The sequence below is a fragment of the Excalfactoria chinensis genome, unplaced genomic scaffold, assembly GCF_039878825.1.
Source record: "Excalfactoria chinensis isolate bCotChi1 unplaced genomic scaffold, bCotChi1.hap2 Scaffold_325, whole genome shotgun sequence".
In the NCBI taxonomy this organism is placed as follows: Eukaryota; Metazoa; Chordata; class Aves; order Galliformes; family Phasianidae; genus Excalfactoria; species Excalfactoria chinensis.
Window position 1 is genome coordinate 135,593 of NW_027315613.1, and position 17,217 is coordinate 152,809.

Genomic DNA, 17,217 nt, shown 5'->3' on the forward strand with positions numbered 1-17,217 from the left:
ACCCATAGAGACCCATAGAGACACACAGACCTCATAGTGACCCATTGCGACCCATAGAGACCCATAGAGACCCATAGAGACCCCATAGAGCCCCATATAACCCCATAGAGACCCCATAGAGACCCATAGAGCCCCATAGAGACCAATAGAGACCCCATAGAGACCCATAGAGACCCATAGAAACCCATAGAGACCCCATAGAGCCCCATAGAGACCCATAGAGACCCATAGAGACCCATAGAGCCACATAGAAACACATAGAGACCCCATAGAGCCCCATAGAGACCCATAGAAACCCATAGAGCCCCATAGAGCCCCATAGAGACCCCACAGAGCCCCATAGATCCCCATAGAGCCCCATAGAGACCCCATAGAGACCCCATAGAGACCCATTAGAGACCCCATAGAGACACATAGAGACCCCCATAGAGCCCCATAGAGCCCCATAGAGACCCCATAGAGACCCATAGAGACCCATAGAGACACATAGAAACACATAGAGCCCCATAGATCCCCATAGAGACCCATAGAGACCCATAGAGCCCCATAGAGACCCCATAGAGACCCCATAGAGCCCCATAGAGCCCCATAGAGCCCCATAGAGACCCATAGAGACCCCATAGAGACCCATAGAGACCCATAGAGACACATAGATCCCCATAGAGACCCCATAGAAACCCCATAGAGACCCCATAGAGCCTCATAGAGACCCATAGAGACCCATAGAGACCCATAGAGACCCATAGAGACCCATAGAGACCCATAAAGACCCCATAGAGACCCCATAGAGACCCCATAGAGCCCCATAGAGCCCCATAGAGCCCCATAGAGACCCCATAGAACCCCATAGAGCCCCATAGAGACCCCATAGAGACCCCATAGAGACCCATAGAGACCCCATAGAGACCCATAGCTGCCCCATAGCTCCCCTGTCCCCATAGTCCCCACTTAGACTCCATTTCCCAGACCCCCTCCGCGCTGTCGCGTAGCAAAACGTCATTTCCTGTGACGTCACGTATGCGCCGGAAGTAGGAGGTTCGTGGGTGGGGGGAGGGGGGGGAAGCGACTCACGTGACAGGGAGGTCATGTGAGTGGAGGTCACGTGACGGGCGGTGGTGGCGGCGGCGGCAGCCGTGGGGCGTAAGCGGGGGGGTCACGTGGGCTCTATGGGGCGCTATGTCGGTCTATGGGGTTCTATGGGGACCTATGGGGCTTTATGGGGCTTTATGGGGTCTCTATGGGTCTCTATGGGGTCTGTGGGTTTCTATTGGGCTCTATGGGGCTCTATGGGGATCTATGAGGCTCTATGGGGCTCTATGGGGCTCTATGGGGTTCCTATGGGGCTCTATGGGGCTCTATGGGGCTCTATGGGGTTCCTATTGGGCTCTATGGGGTCTATGGGGGCTCTATGGGGCTCTATGGGGTCTATGGGGGCTCTATGGGGTCTCTATGGGGCTTTATGGGGCTTTATGGGGTCTCTATGGGTCTCTATGGGTCTCTATGGGGTCTGTGGGTCTCTATGGGGTCTCTATGGGGTCTCTATGGGGTCTCTATGGGGTCTATGGGTCTCTATGGGTCTCTATAGGTCTCTATGGGTCTCTATGGGGTCTGTGGGTCTCTATGGGGTCTATGGGGTTCTATGGGGATCTATGGGACTCTATGGGGTCTCTATGGGTCTCTATGGGGTCTCTGTGGGTCTCTATGGGGTCTCTGTGGGGTTCTATGGGGTGATATGGGGTTTCTGTTGGGCTCTATGGGGTCTCTATGGGGTTCTAATGGGCGCTATGTCGGTCTATGGGGCCTATGGGGTTTCTATTGGGCTCTATGGGTCTCTATATGTCTCCATGGGCTCTATGGGGTCTCTATGGGTCTCTATGGGGCTCTATGGGGTCTCTATGGGGCTCTATGGGGTCTCTATGGGGCTCTATGGGGTCTCTATGGGGCTCTATGGGGTCTCTATGGGGTCTATGGGGTTCTATGGGGTTTCTATTGGGCTCTATGAGGCTTTATGGGGTCTCTATAGGGCATTATGGGTCTCTGTGGGGCTCTATGGGTCTCTATGGGGTCTCTATAGGACTCTATGGGGTCTCTATGGGTTCTATGGGTCTCTATGGGTCTCTATAGGTCTCTATGGGGCTCTATGGGGTCTATGGGGTCTCTATGGGGCTCTATGGGGTCTGTGGTTCTCTATGGGGTCTATGGGGCTCTATGGGGTGATATGGGGTTTCTATTGGGCTCTATGGGGTCTCTATGGGGCTCTATGCGTCTCTATGAGGTTCTATGGGGCACTATGGGGTCTCTATGGGGTCTATGGGGTTCTATGGGGTGCTATGGGGCGATATGGGGTTCTATGGGTCTCTATGGGGTCTGTGGGTCTCTATGGGGTCTCTATGGGGTCTATGGGGTTCTATGGGGTTTCTATGGGGATCTATGGGGTCTCTATGGGGCTCTATTGGGTCTTTGAGTCTCTATGGGGTCTCTGTGGGGTTCTATGGGGTGATATGGGGTTTCTATTGGGCTCTATGGGGCTCTATGGGGTCTCTATGGGTTTCTATGGGGCGCTATGTCGGTCTATGGGGCTCTGTGGGGTCTGTGGGGCTCTATGGGTCTCTATGGGGTTTCTATTGGGCTCTATGGGTCTCTATAGGGCTCTGTGGGGTCTCTATGGGGCTCTATGGGGTCTGTGGTTCTCTATGGGGTCTCTATGGGGTCTCTATGGGTCTCTATGGGGTCTCTATGGGTCTCTATGGGGTCTCTATGGGGCTCTATGGGGCTCTATGGGGTCTCTATGGGGTCTATGGGGTTCTATGGGGTTTCTATTGGGCTCTATGGGGCTCTATGGGGTCTGTGGGGCTCTATGGGGTCTGTGGGGCTCTATGGGGTCTGTGGGGATCTATGGGGCTCTATGGGTCTCTATGGGGTTTCTATTGGGCTCTATGGGTCTCTATAGGTCTCTATGGGCTCTGTGGGGTCACTATGGGGCTCTATGGGGTCTGTGGGTCTCTATGGGGTCTCTATGGGGTCTGTGGGTCTCTATGGGGTCTCTGTGGGGTTCTATGGGGTGATATGGGGTTTCTATTGGGCTCTATGGGGCTCTATGGGGTCTCTATGGGGTTCTATGGGGCGCTATGTCGGTCTATGGGGCTCTGTGGGGTCTATGGGGTTCTATGGGGCTCTATGGGGTCTATGAGGTTCTATGGGGCACTATGGGGTCTCTATGGGGTTCTATGGGGTTCTATGGGGCTCTATGGGGTCTATGGGTCTCTATGGGGCTCTATGGGGTCTCTATGGGGCTCTATGGGGCTCTATGGGGTTCCTATTGGGCTCTATGGGGTCTATGGGGGCTCTATGGGGTCTCTATGGGGCTTTATGGGGCTCTATGGGGTCCCTACGGGTCTCTATAGGTCTCTATGGGGTCCCTATGGGTCCCTATGGGTCTCTATGGGTCTCTGTGGGTCTCTGTGGGGTCTCTATGGGGTCTCTATGGGATCTATGGGTCTCTATAGGTCTCTATAGGTCTCTATGGGTCTCTATGGGGTCTGTGGGTCTCTATGGGGTCTCTATGGGTCTCTATGGGGCTCTATGGGGCTCTATGAGGTCTCTATGGGGTCTCTATGGGGCTCTATGGGGTTTCTATGGGCTCTATGGGGTTTCTATGGGCTCTATGGGGTTTCTTTGGTGCTCTATGGGGTCTCTATGGGGCTCTATGGGTCTATGGGGTTTCTATTGGGCTCTATGGGGTCTCTATGGGGATCTATGGGGTCTCTATGGGGCTCTATAGGACTCTATGGGGTCTCTATGGGGTCTCTGGGGCTCTATGGGGTTTCTATTGGGGCTCTATGGGGCTCTATGGGGTCTGTGAGTCTCTATGGGGTCTCTATGAAGTCTATGGGTTTCTATGGGGTTTCTATTGGGCTCTGTGGGGCTTTATGGGGTTTCTATGGGTCCCTATGGGGTTCTATGGGGTCTCTATGGGGCTCTATGGGGTCTGTGGGGCTCTATGGGGTTTCTATTGGGCTCTATGTGGCTCTATGGGGAACTATGGGGCTCAGTGGGGTCTCTATGGGGCTTTATGGGGCTGTATGGGGTCTCTATGGGGCTCTATGTGGTCTGTGGGTCTCTATGCGTCTCTATGGGGTCTATGGGGTTCTGTGGGGTCTCTATGGGGTCTGTGGGGCTCTATGGGGTCTATAGGGCTCTATGGGGCTCTATGGGGTCTGTGGGGCTTTGTGGGGATCTATGGGGCTCTGTGGGGTCTCTGTGGGGCATTATGGGTCTCTATGGGGTTTCTGTTGGGCTCTATGGGTCTCTATAGGTCTTTATGGGCCTCTATGGGTCTCTATGGGGTCTCTATGGGGTTCTATGGAGCTCTATGGGGTTTCTATTGGGCTCTATTGGTTTCTATGGGTCTCTATGGGGGCTCTATGGGGTTTCTATTGGGCTCTATGGGGTTCTGTGGGGTCACTATGGGGCTTTATGGGTCTCTATGGTGTCTCTATAGGTCTCTATGGGGTCTGTGGGGCTCCATGGGTTTCTATGGGTCTCTATAGGTCTCTATGGGGCTGTATGGTTCCCTATGGGGTCTCTATGGGGTCTCTATGGGGTCTCTATGGGGATCTATGGGGTTCTATGGGGTCTCTATGGGTCTCTATAGGTCTCTATGGGGCTCTATGGGGTCTATGGGGATCTATGGGTCTCTATGGGGTTTCTGTTGGGCTCTATGGGTCTCTATAGGTGTCTATGGGGATCTATGAGGCTCTATTGGGTCTCTATGGGGTCTATGGGGTTTCTATGTGTCTCTATGTGTCTCTATGGGTCTCTATGAGGCTCTATGGGGTTTCTATGGGGCTTTATGGGGTCTCTATAGGTCTCTATGGGGTTCTATGGGGCTCTATGGGGTTTGTGTTGGGCTCTATGGGGCTTTATGGGGTCTCTATGGGTCTCTATGCGGTTTCTATTGGGCTCTATTGGTCTCTATGGGGTCTCTATGGGGCTCTATGTCGTCTATGAGTCTCTATGGGTCCCTATGGGGTCTCTATGGGGTCTCTATGGGGTCTCTATGGGTCTCTGTGGGGTCTCTGTGGGGTCTCTGTGTGTCTCTATGTGTCTCTATGTGTCTCTATGTGTCTCTATGTGTCTCTATGTGTCCCTATGTGTCCCTATGGGTCCCTATGGGTCCCTATGGGTCTCTATGGGTCTCAATCTATGGGTCGGGATCTATGGGTCGATCTCTTTGTGCCCCACAGGTTCCCCATCGGCCCCACATGGCGCCAGTTGTGGGGCCAGAGCTGCTCAGCCCCATTGATGACAGCAGTGGGGATGGGACCAGCCCCATAGCAGCGCCCCATAGCTCTGTGCCCCATAGATCTGCACCCCATAGCACAGAGCCCCATAGCCCTGTGCCCCATAGATTAGAACCCCATAGCACTGTGCCCCATAGCGCTGTGCCCCATAGATCAGCACCCCATAGCATAGAGCCCCATAGCCCTGTGCCCCATAGAGCAGAGCCCCATAGCTCTGTGCCCCATAGCACACCCCATAGCACACCCCATAACCCTGAGCCCCATAGCACAATCCATAGCTCTGTGTCCCATAGGTCACCCCATAGTGTGCCCCATAGCCCTGTGCCCCATAGCCCTGTGCCCCATAGCCCTGTGCCCCATAGCTCTGAGCCCCATAGCTCCATGCCCCATAGCACATCACCCCATAGCATAGCGCCCCATAGCCCTGTACCCCATAACCCCCTGCCCCATAGCATAGAGCCCCATAGCCCTATGCCCCATAGCTCACCCCATAGCGCTGTGCCCCATAACCCTGAGCCCCATAGCTCACCCCATAGCTCACCCCATAGCGCTGTACCCCATAGCTCCGTGCCCCATAGCACACCCCATAGCTCCGTGCCCCATAGCCCTGTACCCCATAACCCCCTGCCCCATAGCGTAGTACCCCATAGCTCTGTACCCCATAGCCCTGAGCCCCATAGCGCAGTACCCCATAGCTCACCCCATAGCGCCGTGCCCCATAGCGCCGTGCCCCACAGTGCTGTGCCCCATAGCTCCCCCCATAGCGCTGTGCCCTATAGCACATCACCCCATAGCATAGAGCCCCATAGCCCTGTACCCCATAGCTCACCCCATAGCTCCATGCCCCATAGCTCACCCCATAGCGTAGTACCCCATACTGTGCCCCATAGCTCCGTGCCCCATAGCGTAGTACCCCATACTGTGCCCCATAGCTCACCCCATAGCTCACCCCATAGCTCTGTGCCCCATAGCCCTGTACCCCATAGCCCTGTACCCCATAGCCCTGTACCCCATAACCCCCTGCCCCATAGCTCCGTGCCCCATAACCCCCTGCCTCATAGCATAGAGCCCCATAGCTCTGTGCCCCATAGCTCTGTGCCCCATAGCTCTGTGCCCCATAGCTCCGTGCCCTACGTCCCCCCCCATCGCGCGGTGCTGACGGTGGCGGTGCTGTGTTACATCAACCTGCTCAACTACATGGACAGGTTCACTGTGGCAGGTGGGGGGGTATGGGGTTATGGGGTGTTATGGGGTTATGGGGTGTTATGGGGTGGTTATGGGGTCTGTGGGGTGGTTATGGGGTCTATGGGGTGTTATGGGGTCGGTTATGGGGTCTATGGGGTTATGGGGTTATGGGGTGGCTATGGGGTGTTATGGGGTTATGGGGTGTTATGGGGGGTTATGGGGTTATGGGGTCTATGGGGTGGGTATGGGGTCTATGGGGTGCGTATGGGGTCTATGGGGTTATGGGGTCTATGGGGTGTTATGGGGTCTATGGGGTCTATGGGGTGGGTATGGGGTTATGGGGTCTATGGGGTTATGGGGTCTATGGGGTGTTATGGGGTCTATGGGGTGGTTATGGGGTGTTATGGGGTCTATAGGGTTATGGGGTCTATGGGGTGGTTATGGGGTCTATGGGGTAAGAGGGGGTGGTTATGGGGTCTATGGGGTGTTATGGGGTCTATGGGGTGTTATGGGGTCTATGGGGTGGATATGGGGTGGTTATGGGGTCTATGGGGTGACTATGGGGTGACTATGGGGTGTTATGGGTTTATGGGGTGTTATGGGTTTATGGGGTGGTTATGGGGTGGGTATGGGGTCTATGGGGTGGTTATGGGGTCTATGGGGTGGTTATGGGGTCTATGGGGTGGTTATGGGGTCTATAGGGTGTTATGGGGTCTATAAGGTGGTTATGGGGTGTTATGGGGTGTTATGGGGTCTATGGGGTGTTATGGGGTCTATGGGGTTATGGGGTCTATGGGGTCTATGGGGTGTTATGGGGTTATGGGGTCTATGGGGGGTTATGGGGTCTATGGGGGGTTATGGGGTCTATGGGGTTATGGGGTCGGTTATGGGGTCTATGGGGTGTTATGGGGTGACTATGGGGTGGGTATGGGGTTATGGGGTCTATGGGGTGTTATGGGGTGGTTATGGGTTTATGGGGTCTATGGGGTTATGGGGTGGATGTGGGGTAGATGTGGGGCAGGGGGTGGTTATGGGGTGGCTATGGGGTGGGGGTGGTTATGGGGTGGTTATGGGGTGACAGGGGTGTCTATGGGGCAGCTATGGGGTGTCTATGGGGCAGCTATGGGGCGGATATAGGGCAGCTATGGGGTCCCTATGGGGTCTCTAAGGGGTCTCTAAGGGGTCCCTATGGCTCTCAATGGAACTCAATGGGTCCCTATGGGGTCTCTATGGGGCAGCTATGGGGTCTCTATGGGGTCTCTATGGCTCTCAATGGGTCTCTATGGGGTCTCTATGGGGTCTCTATGGGGTCTCTGTGGGGTGTCTATGGGGCAGCTATGGGGTCTCTATGGGGTCTCTAAGGGGTCCCTATGGCTCTCAATGGAACTCAATGGGTCCCTATGGGGTCTCTATGGGGCAGCTATGGGGTCCCTATGGGGTGTCTATGGGGTCTCTATGGCTCTCAATGGGTCTCTATGGGTCCCTATGGGGTGTCTATGGGGCAGCTATGGGGTGTCTGTGGGGTCTCTAAGGGGTCCCTATGGCTCTCAATGGGCCCCTATGTGTCTCTATGGGGTCCCTATGGGGCAGCTATGGGGTCCCTATGGGGTGTCTATGGGGTCTCTATGGGGTCTCTAAGGGGTCCCTATGGCTCTCAATGGAACTCAGTGGGTCCCTATGGGGTCTCTATGGGGCAGCTATGGGGTCCCTATGGGGTGTCTATGGGGTCTCTATGGGTCCCTATGGGGTGTCTATGGGGCAGCTATGGGGTGTCTGTGGGGTCTCTAAGGGGTCCCTATGGCTCTCAATGGGCCCCTATGGGGCAGCTATGGGGTCCCTATGGGGCAGCTATGGGGTCCCTATGGGGTGTCTATGGGGTCTCTATGGGTCTCTATGGGGCAGCTATGGGGTCTCTATGGGGTGTCTATGGGGTCCCTATGTGTTCCCTATGGGGCGCCCCACATCTCTGTGCCCCCCAGGTGTTCTCCCCGACATCGAGGCCTATTTCGGCATCGGGGACGGCAGCTCCGGGCTCCTGCAGACGGGTACGGGACTGACCCACATCTATGGGGCTGACCCACATCTATGGGGCCAGACCCACATCTATGGGACTGACCCACTTATGGGGCCAGACCCACATCTATGGGGCCAGACCCACACTTATGGGGCCAGACCCACATCTATGGGGCCAGACCCACACTTATGGGTCCCACTTATGGGGCCAGACCCACACTTATGGGTCCCACTTATGGGGTCCCACCCCCCACTTATGGGTCTCACTTATGGGTCCCACTTATGGGTCCAGCCCCACACTTAGGGTCCCATTTATGGGTCCCACTTATGGGTCTCACTTATGGGTCCCACCCCCCACTTATGGGTCTCACTTATGGGTCCCACTTATGGGTCCTGCCCCCCACTTATGGGTCCTACTTATGGGTCTCACTTATGGGTCCAGCCCCCCACTTATGGATCCCACCCCCCACTTCTGGGTCCAGCCCCCCACTTATGGGTCAGCCCCCCATTTATGGGTCCCACCCCCCACTTCTGGGTCCAGCCCCCCACTTATGGGTCAGCCCCCCATTTATGGGTCCCACCCCCCACTTATGGGTCCTGCCCCCCATCTATGGGTCTCCCTTATGGGTCCCACTTATGGGTCCTGCCCCCCACTTATGGGTCCCAATTATGGGTCCAGCCCCCCACTTATGGGTCCCACCCCCCACTTATGGGTCCAGCTCCCCCCCCCCCCCCCCCACTTATGGGTCCAGCTCCCCCCCCCCCCCCACTTATGGGTCCCACTTATGGGTCCAGCCCCCCATTTATGGGTCTCACTTATGGGTCCTGCCCCCCACTTATGGGTCCAGCTCCCCCCCCCCCACTTATGGGTCCCACTTATGGCTCCCACTTATGGGTCTGGTCCCCCACTTATGGGTCCCACCCCCCACTGATGGGTCTCCCTTATGGGTCTCCCTTATGGGTCTCACTTATGGGTCCTCCCCCCACTTATGGGTCCAGCTCCCCCCCCCCTCCCACTTATGGCTCCCACTTATGGCTCCCACTTATGGGTCTCACTTATGAGTCTCACTTATGGGTCCTGCCCCCCATCTATGGGTCCAACTTATGGGTCCAGCCCCCCATCTATGGGTCCCACTGATGGGTCTCATTTATGGGTCCCACTTATGGGTCTGGTCCCCCACTTATGGGTCTCAATTATGGGTCCAGCCCCACACTTAGGGTCCCATTTATGGGTCTCACTTATGGGTCCCTCCCCCCACTTATGGGTCCAGCCCCCCACTTATGGGTCCCACTTATGGGTCCTGCCCCCCATCTATGGGTCCCACTTATGGGTCCCACCCCCCACTTATGGCTCCCACTTATGGGTCCAGCCCCACACTTAGGGTCCCATCTATGGGTCCCACTTATGGGTCTGCCCCCCACTTATGGGTCCCACTTATGGGTCTGGTCCCCCACTTATGGGTCCAGCCCTCCACTTATGGGTCTCACTTATGGGTCCCACCCCCCACTTATGGGTCCAGCTCCCCCCCCCCCACTTATGGCTCCACCTCCCCCCCCCCCCACCTATGGGTCCCACTTATGGGTCTGCCCCCCATCTATGGGTCCCACTTATGGGTCTGGCCCCACACTTATGGGTCCAGCCCCCCATCTATGGGTCCCTTCTGCTGCCCCCCAGCGTTCATCCTGAGCTACATGGCGCTCGCTCCCCTCTTTGGTTTCCTGGGTGATCGATACAACAGGAAGATGCTGCTGCTTGTGGGGCTCAGCCTGTGGGTCGGGGTCACCCTGGGGAGCAGCTTCGTCACACAGCAGGTACCTATGGGGCGCTATGGGGCTCTATGGGGCTCTATGGGGTCTCTATGGGGTCTCTATGGGGTTACATGGGGTTATATGGGGCTCTATGGGGTTACATGGGGTTATATGGGGCTCTATGGGGTTATATGGGGCTCTATGGGGCTCCATGGGGCACTATGGGGCTCTATGGGGCTCTATGGGGCTCTATGGGGTCTCTATGGGGTCTCTATGGGGCTCTATGGGGCTCTATGGGTCGCTATGGGGCTCTATGGGGTTATATGGGGCTTTATGGGGCTCTATGGGGTCTCTATGGGGCTCAGCCTGTGGGTTGGGGTCACCCTGGGGAGCAGCTTCGTCACACAGCAGGTACCTATGGGGCGCTATGGGGCTCTATGGGGCTCTATGGGGTCTCTATGGGGTCTCTATGGGGCTCTATGGGGCTCTATGGGGCTCTATGGGGCTCTATGGGGCTCTATGGGGTCTCTATGGGTCTCTATGGGGCTCTATGGGGCTCTATGGGGTTCTATGGGGCACTATGGGGCTCTATGGGGTCTCTATGGGGCTCTATGGGGTTATATGGGGCTTTATGGGGCTCTATGGGGTCTCTATGGGGCTCTATGGGGCTCAGCCTGTGGGTCGGGGTCACCCTGGGGAGCAGCTTCGTCACACAGCAGGTACCTATGGGGCGCTATGGGTCTCTATGGGTCTCTATGGGGCTCTATGGGGCTCTATGGGGCACTATGGGGCACTATAGGACTCTATGGGGCACTATGGGGTCTCTATGGGGTCATTATGGGGTCACTATGGGGCTCTATGGGGCTTTATGGGGTCTCTGTGGGGTACTATTGGGCTCTATGGGGCTCTATGGGGCTCTATGGGGCTCTATGGGGCACTATGGGGCACTATGGGGCACTATGGGGCTCTATGGGGCTCTATGGGGCTCTATGGGGTCTCTATGGGGTCTCTATGGGGCTCTATGGGGCTCTATGGGTCTCTATGGGGCACTATGGGGCTCTATGGGGTTATATGGGGCTCTATGGGGTTACATGGGGTTATATGGGGCTCTATGGGGTTATATGGGGCTCTATGGGGTTATATGGGGCTCTATGGGGTCTCTATGGGTCTCTATGGGGCTCTATGTGTCTCTATGGATACCTATGGGGGCTCTATGGGGCACTATGGGGTTATATGGGGCTGTATGGGTCTCTATGGGGTCTCTATGGGGCTCTATGGGGCTCTATGGGGTCTCTATGGGTCTCTATGGGGCTCTATGGGGCTCTATGGGGTCTCTATGGGGCACTATGGGGCTCTATGGGTCTCTATGGGGTCTCTATGGGGTCTCTATGGGGCTCTGTGGGGCACTATGGGGTTATATGGGGCTCTATGGGGTCTCTATGGGGCTCTATGGGGCTCTATGGGGTCTCTATGGGTCTCTATGGGTCTCTATGGGGTCTCTATGGGGTCTCTATGGGGCTCTATGGGGTTCTATGGGGCTCTATGGGGCTCTATGGGGCACTATGGGGTCTCTATGGGGTCTCTATGGGGCTCTATGGGGTTATATGGGGCTTTATGGGGCTCTATGGGGTCTCTATGGGGCTCTATGGGGCTCAGCCTGTGGGTCGGGGTCACCCTGGGGAGCAGCTTCGTCACACAGCAGGTACCTATGGGGCTCTATGGGGCACTATGGGGCTCTATGGGGCTCTATGGGGTTATATGGGATCAATGGGGACACTGTGGGGCTCTATGGGGTTCTATGGGGATCTATGGGGTCTCTATGGGGCTCTGTGGGGCACTATGGGGTTATATGGGGCTCTATGGGGTCTCTATGGGGCTCTATGGGGCTCTATGGGGTCTCTATGGGGCTCTATGGGTCTCTATGGGGTCTCTATGGGGTCTCTATGGGGCTCTATGGGGTTCTATGGGGCTCTATGGGGCTCTATGGGGCTCTATGGGGTTATATGGGGCTCTATGGGGCTCTATGGGGCTCTATGGGGTCTCTATGGGGTCTCTATGGGGCTCTATGGGGCTCTATGGGGTTCTATGGGGCACTATGGGGCTCTATGGGGCTCTATGGGGTCTCTATGGGGTCTCTATGGGTCTCTATGGGTCTCTATGGGTCTCTATGGGTCTCTATGGGTCACTATGGGGTCGCTATGGGGCTCTATGGGGTCGCTATGGGGCTCTATGGGTCGCTATGGGGCTCTATGGGTCGCTATGGGTCGCTATGGGGCTCTATGGGACTCTATGGGGTTATATGGGGCTCTATGGGATCAATGGGGTTACTATGGCGCTCTATGGGGACTCTATTGGGCTCTATGGGGTTTGTATTGGGCACTATAGGGCTCTATGGGGCTCTATGGGGTTATGTGGGGCACTATGGGGTCTCTATGGGGCACTATGTGGTCTCTATGGGGCTCAGCCTGTGGGTCGGGGTCACCCTGGGGAGCAGCTTCGTCACACAGCAGGTACCTATGGGGCTCTATGGGGCTCTATGGGGTCTCTATGGGGCTCTATGGGGTCTCTATGGGGCTCTATGGGGCTCTATGGGGTTCTATGGGGCACTATGGGGCTCTATGGGGCTCTATGGGGCTCTATGGGGTTCTATGGGGCACTATGGGGCTCTATGGGGGCTCTATGGGGCTCTATGGGGTTATATGGGGCTTTATGGGGCTCTATGGGGTCTCTATGGGGCTCTATGGGGCTCAGCCTGTGGGTCGGGGTCACCCTGGGGAGCAGCTTCGTCACACAGCAGGTACCTATGGGGCTCTATGGGGTATATGGGGTTTCTATGGGGTTATATGGGGCTCTATGGGGCTCTATGGGGTCATATGGGGTTTTACTGGGGCTCTATGGGGTCTCTATGGGTCTCTATGGGGTCTCTGTGGGGTTATATGGGGCTCTATGGGGCTCTATGGGGCACTATGGGGCTCTATGGGGTCTCTATGGGGTTATATGGGGCTTTATGGGGTTCTATGGGGTCTCTATGGGGCTCTATGGGGCTCTATGGGGATATATGGGGTTTCTATGGGGTTATATGGGGCTCTATGGGGTCTCTATGGGGCTCTATGGGGTGTCTATGGGGCTCTATGGGGAACTATGGGGCTCTATGGGGTCTCTATGGGGTTATATGGGGCTCTATGGGGCTCTATGGGGTTCTATGGGGTCTCTATGGGGCTCTATGGGGCACTATGGGGTTATATGGGTCACTATGGGGCTCTATGGGGCTCTATGGGGCTCTATGGGGCTCTATGGGGCACTATGGGGTCATATGGGGTTTTACTGGGTCTCTATGGGGTCTCTATGGGGCTCTATGGGGTCTCTATGGGGTTATATGGGGCTCTATGGGGCTCTATGGGGCACTATGGGTCTCTATGGGGTCTCTATGGGGCACTATGGGGCACTATGGGGTTATATGGGGCACTATGGGGATCTATGGGGTTCTATGGGGCTCTATGGGGTTCTATGGGGTCTCTATGGGGCTCTATGGGGCTCTGTGGGGTCTCTATGGGGCACTATGGGGCTCTATGGGGCACTATGGGGTTTCTATTGGGCTCTATGGGGTTGCTATGGGGCTCTATGAAGCAATATGGGTCTCTATGGGGTCTCTATGGGGCTCTATGGGGTCTCTATGGGGCTCTATGTGGTCTCTATGGGGCACTATAGGGCTCTATGGGGTCTCTGTGGGGTCTCTATGGGGCTCTATGGGGTTATATGGGGCTCTATGGGTCTCTATGGGGTCTCTATGGGGCTCTATGGGGCTCTATGGGGCTCAGCCTGTGGGTCGGGGTCACCCTGGGGAGCAGCTTCGTCACACAGCAGGTACCTATGGGGCTCTATGGGGATATATGGGGTTTCTATGGGGTTATATGGGGCTCTATGGGGCTCTATGGGGTCATATGGGGTTTTACTGGGGCTCTATGGGGTCTCTATGGGTCTCTATGGGGTCTCTGTGGGGTTATATGGGGCTCTATGGGGCTCTATGGGGCACTATGGGGCTCTATGGGGCTCTATGGGGTCTCTATGGGGTTATATGGGGCTTTATGGGGTTCTATGGGGTCTCTATGGGGCTCTATGGGGCTCTATGGGGATATATGGGGTTTCTATGGGGTTATATGGGTCTCTATGGGGTCTCTATGGGGCTCTATGGGGTGTCTATGGGGCTCTATGGGGAACTATGGGGCTCTATGGGGTCTCTATGGGGTTATATGGGGCTCTATGGGGCTCTATGGGGTTCTATGGGGTCTCTATGGGGCTCTATGGGGCACTATGGGGTTATATGGGTCACTATGGGGCTCTATGGGGCTCTATGGGGCTCTATGGGGCACTATGGGGTCATATGGGGTTTTACTGGGTCTCTATGGGGTCTCTATGGGGCTCTATGGGGTCTCTATGGGGTTATATGGGGCTCTATGGGGCTCTATGGGGCACTATGGGTCTCTATGGGGTCTCTATGGGGCACTATGGGGCACTATGGGGTTATATGGGGCACTATGGGGATCTATGGGGTTCTATGGGGCTCTATGGGGTTCTATGGGGTCTCTATGGGGTACTATGGGATCTATGGGGTCTCTATGGGGCTCTATGGGGCTCTGTGGGGTCTCTATGGGGCACTATGGGGCTCTATGGGGCACTATGGGGTTTCTATTGGGCTCTATGGGGTTGCTATGGGGCTCTATGAAGCAATATGGGTCTCTATGGGGTCTCTATGGGGCTCTATGGGGTCTCTATGGGGCTCTATGTGGTCTCTATGGGGCACTATAGGGCTCTATGGGGTCTCTGTGGGGTCTCTATGGGGCTCTATGGGGTTATATGGGGCTCTATGGGTCTCTATGGGGTCTCTATGGGGCTCTATGGGGCTCTATGGGGCTCAGCCTGTGGGTCGGGGTCACCCTGGGAGCAGCTTCGTCACACAGCAGGTACCTATGGGGCTCTATGGGGATATATGGGGTTTCTATGGGGTTATATGGGGCTCTATGGGGCTCTATGGGGTCATATGGGGTTTTACTGGGGCTCTATGGGGTCTCTATGGGTCTCTATGGGGTCTCTGTGGGGTTATATGGGGCTCTATGGGGCTCTATGGGGCACTATGGGGCTCTATGGGGTCTCTATGGGGTTATATGGGGCTTTATGGGGTTCTATGGGGTCTCTATGGGGCTCTATGGGGCTCTATGGGGATATATGGGGTTTCTATGGGGTTATATGGGGCTCTATGGGGTCTCTATGGGGCTCTATGGGGTGTCTATGGGGCTCTATGGGGAACTATGGGGCTCTATGGGGTCTCTATGGGGTTATATGGGGCTCTATGGGGCTCTATGGGGTTCTATGGGGTCTCTATGGGGCTCTATGGGGCACTATGGGGTTATATGGGTCACTATGGGGCTCTATGGGGCTCTATGGGGCTCTATGGGGCTCTATGGGGCACTATGGGGTCATATGGGGTTTTACTGGGTCTCTATGGGGTCTCTATGGGGCTCTATGGGGTCTCTATGGGGTTATATGGGGCTCTATGGGGCTCTATGGGGCACTATGGGTCTCTATGGGGTCTCTATGGGGCACTATGGGGCACTATGGGGTTATATGGGGCACTATGGGGATCTATGGGGTTCTATGGGGCTCTATGGGGTTCTATGGGGTCTCTATGGGGTACTATGGGATCTATGGGGTCTCTATGGGGCTCTATGGGGCTCTGTGGGGTCTCTATGGGGCACTATGGGGCTCTATGGGGCACTATGGGGTTTCTATTGGGCTCTATGGGGTTGCTATGGGGCTCTATGAAGCAATATGGGTCTCTATGGGGTCTCTATGGGGCTCTATGGGGTCTCTATGGGGCTCTATGTGGTCTCTATGGGGCACTATAGGGCTCTATGGGGTCTCTGTGGGGTCTCTATGGGGCTCTATGGGGTTATATGGGGCTCTATGGGTCTCTATGGGGTCTCTATGGGGCTCTATGGGGCTCTATGGGGCTCAGCCTGTGGGTCGGGGTCACCCTGGGGAGCAGCTTCGTCACACAGCAGGTACCTATGGGGCTCTATGGGGATATATGGGGTTTCTATGGGGTTATATGGGGCTCTATGGGGCTCTATGGGGTCATATGGGGTTTTACTGGGGCTCTATGGGGTCTCTATGGGTCTCTATGGGGTCTCTGTGGGGTTATATGGGGCTCTATGGGGTTATATGGGGCTCTATGGGGTTATATGGGGCTCTATGGGGCTCTATGGGGCTCTATGGGGTCTCTATGGGTCTCTATGGGGCACTATGGGTCTCTATGGGTCGCTATGGGGCTCTATGGGGTTCTATGGTGCTCTATGGGGTTCTATGGGGTGCTATTGGGCTCTATGGGGACTCTATGGGTCTCTATGGGGCACTGTGGGGTCTCTATGGGGCTCTATGGGGTTATATGGGGTATCTATGGGGCACATGACCCCAATGACCCCATAACCCCCTATGACCCCAATGACCCTCTGACCCCATATGACCCCGTTGACCTTGTGACCCCGCAGCGGTTCTGGGCGCTGCTATTGGGCCGTGCCCTGGTTGGTGTCGGTGAAGCTTCATATTCCACCGTGGCCCCGACCCTCATTGCTGACCTCTATGGGGGGACGGCACGAAGCCGGGCCCTGGGGCTGCCTGCTTCTACCTGGCTGTGCCCCTGGGAAGGTAAGGGACTATGGGGTTATATGGGGTTATATGGGGTTATATGGGGTTATATGGTCTCTATGGGGTCTCTATGGGGCTGTATGGGGTGTCTATGGGGCTGTATCGGGTGTCTATGGGGCTGTATGGGGTCTATATGGGCTTATATGGGGTTATATGGGGCTGTATGGGGTGTCTATGGGGTGTCTATGGGGTTATATGGGGTTATATGGGGCTGTATGGGGTTATATGGGGTGTCTGTGGGGCTCTATGAGGGTCTATGGGGTCT

The 17,217-nt window shown here is 55.9% G+C and overlaps 1 protein-coding gene across 1 annotated transcript; it reads left to right on the forward strand.

Moving 5' to 3' along the window:
• Positions 1-1,072: 1,072 nt before the first annotated feature.
• Positions 1,073-16,952, forward strand: LOC140264832 (uncharacterized; the record flags this gene model as incomplete). Its single annotated transcript, XM_072360732.1, has 5 exons — positions 1,073-1,140; positions 5,247-6,522; positions 8,468-8,533; positions 10,177-10,313; positions 16,796-16,952. Coding segments are annotated over exons 2-5 (1,618 nt in total), but the record flags the coding sequence as incomplete, so codon positions are not given.
• Between the last annotated feature and the right edge of the window lie 265 nt (positions 16,953-17,217).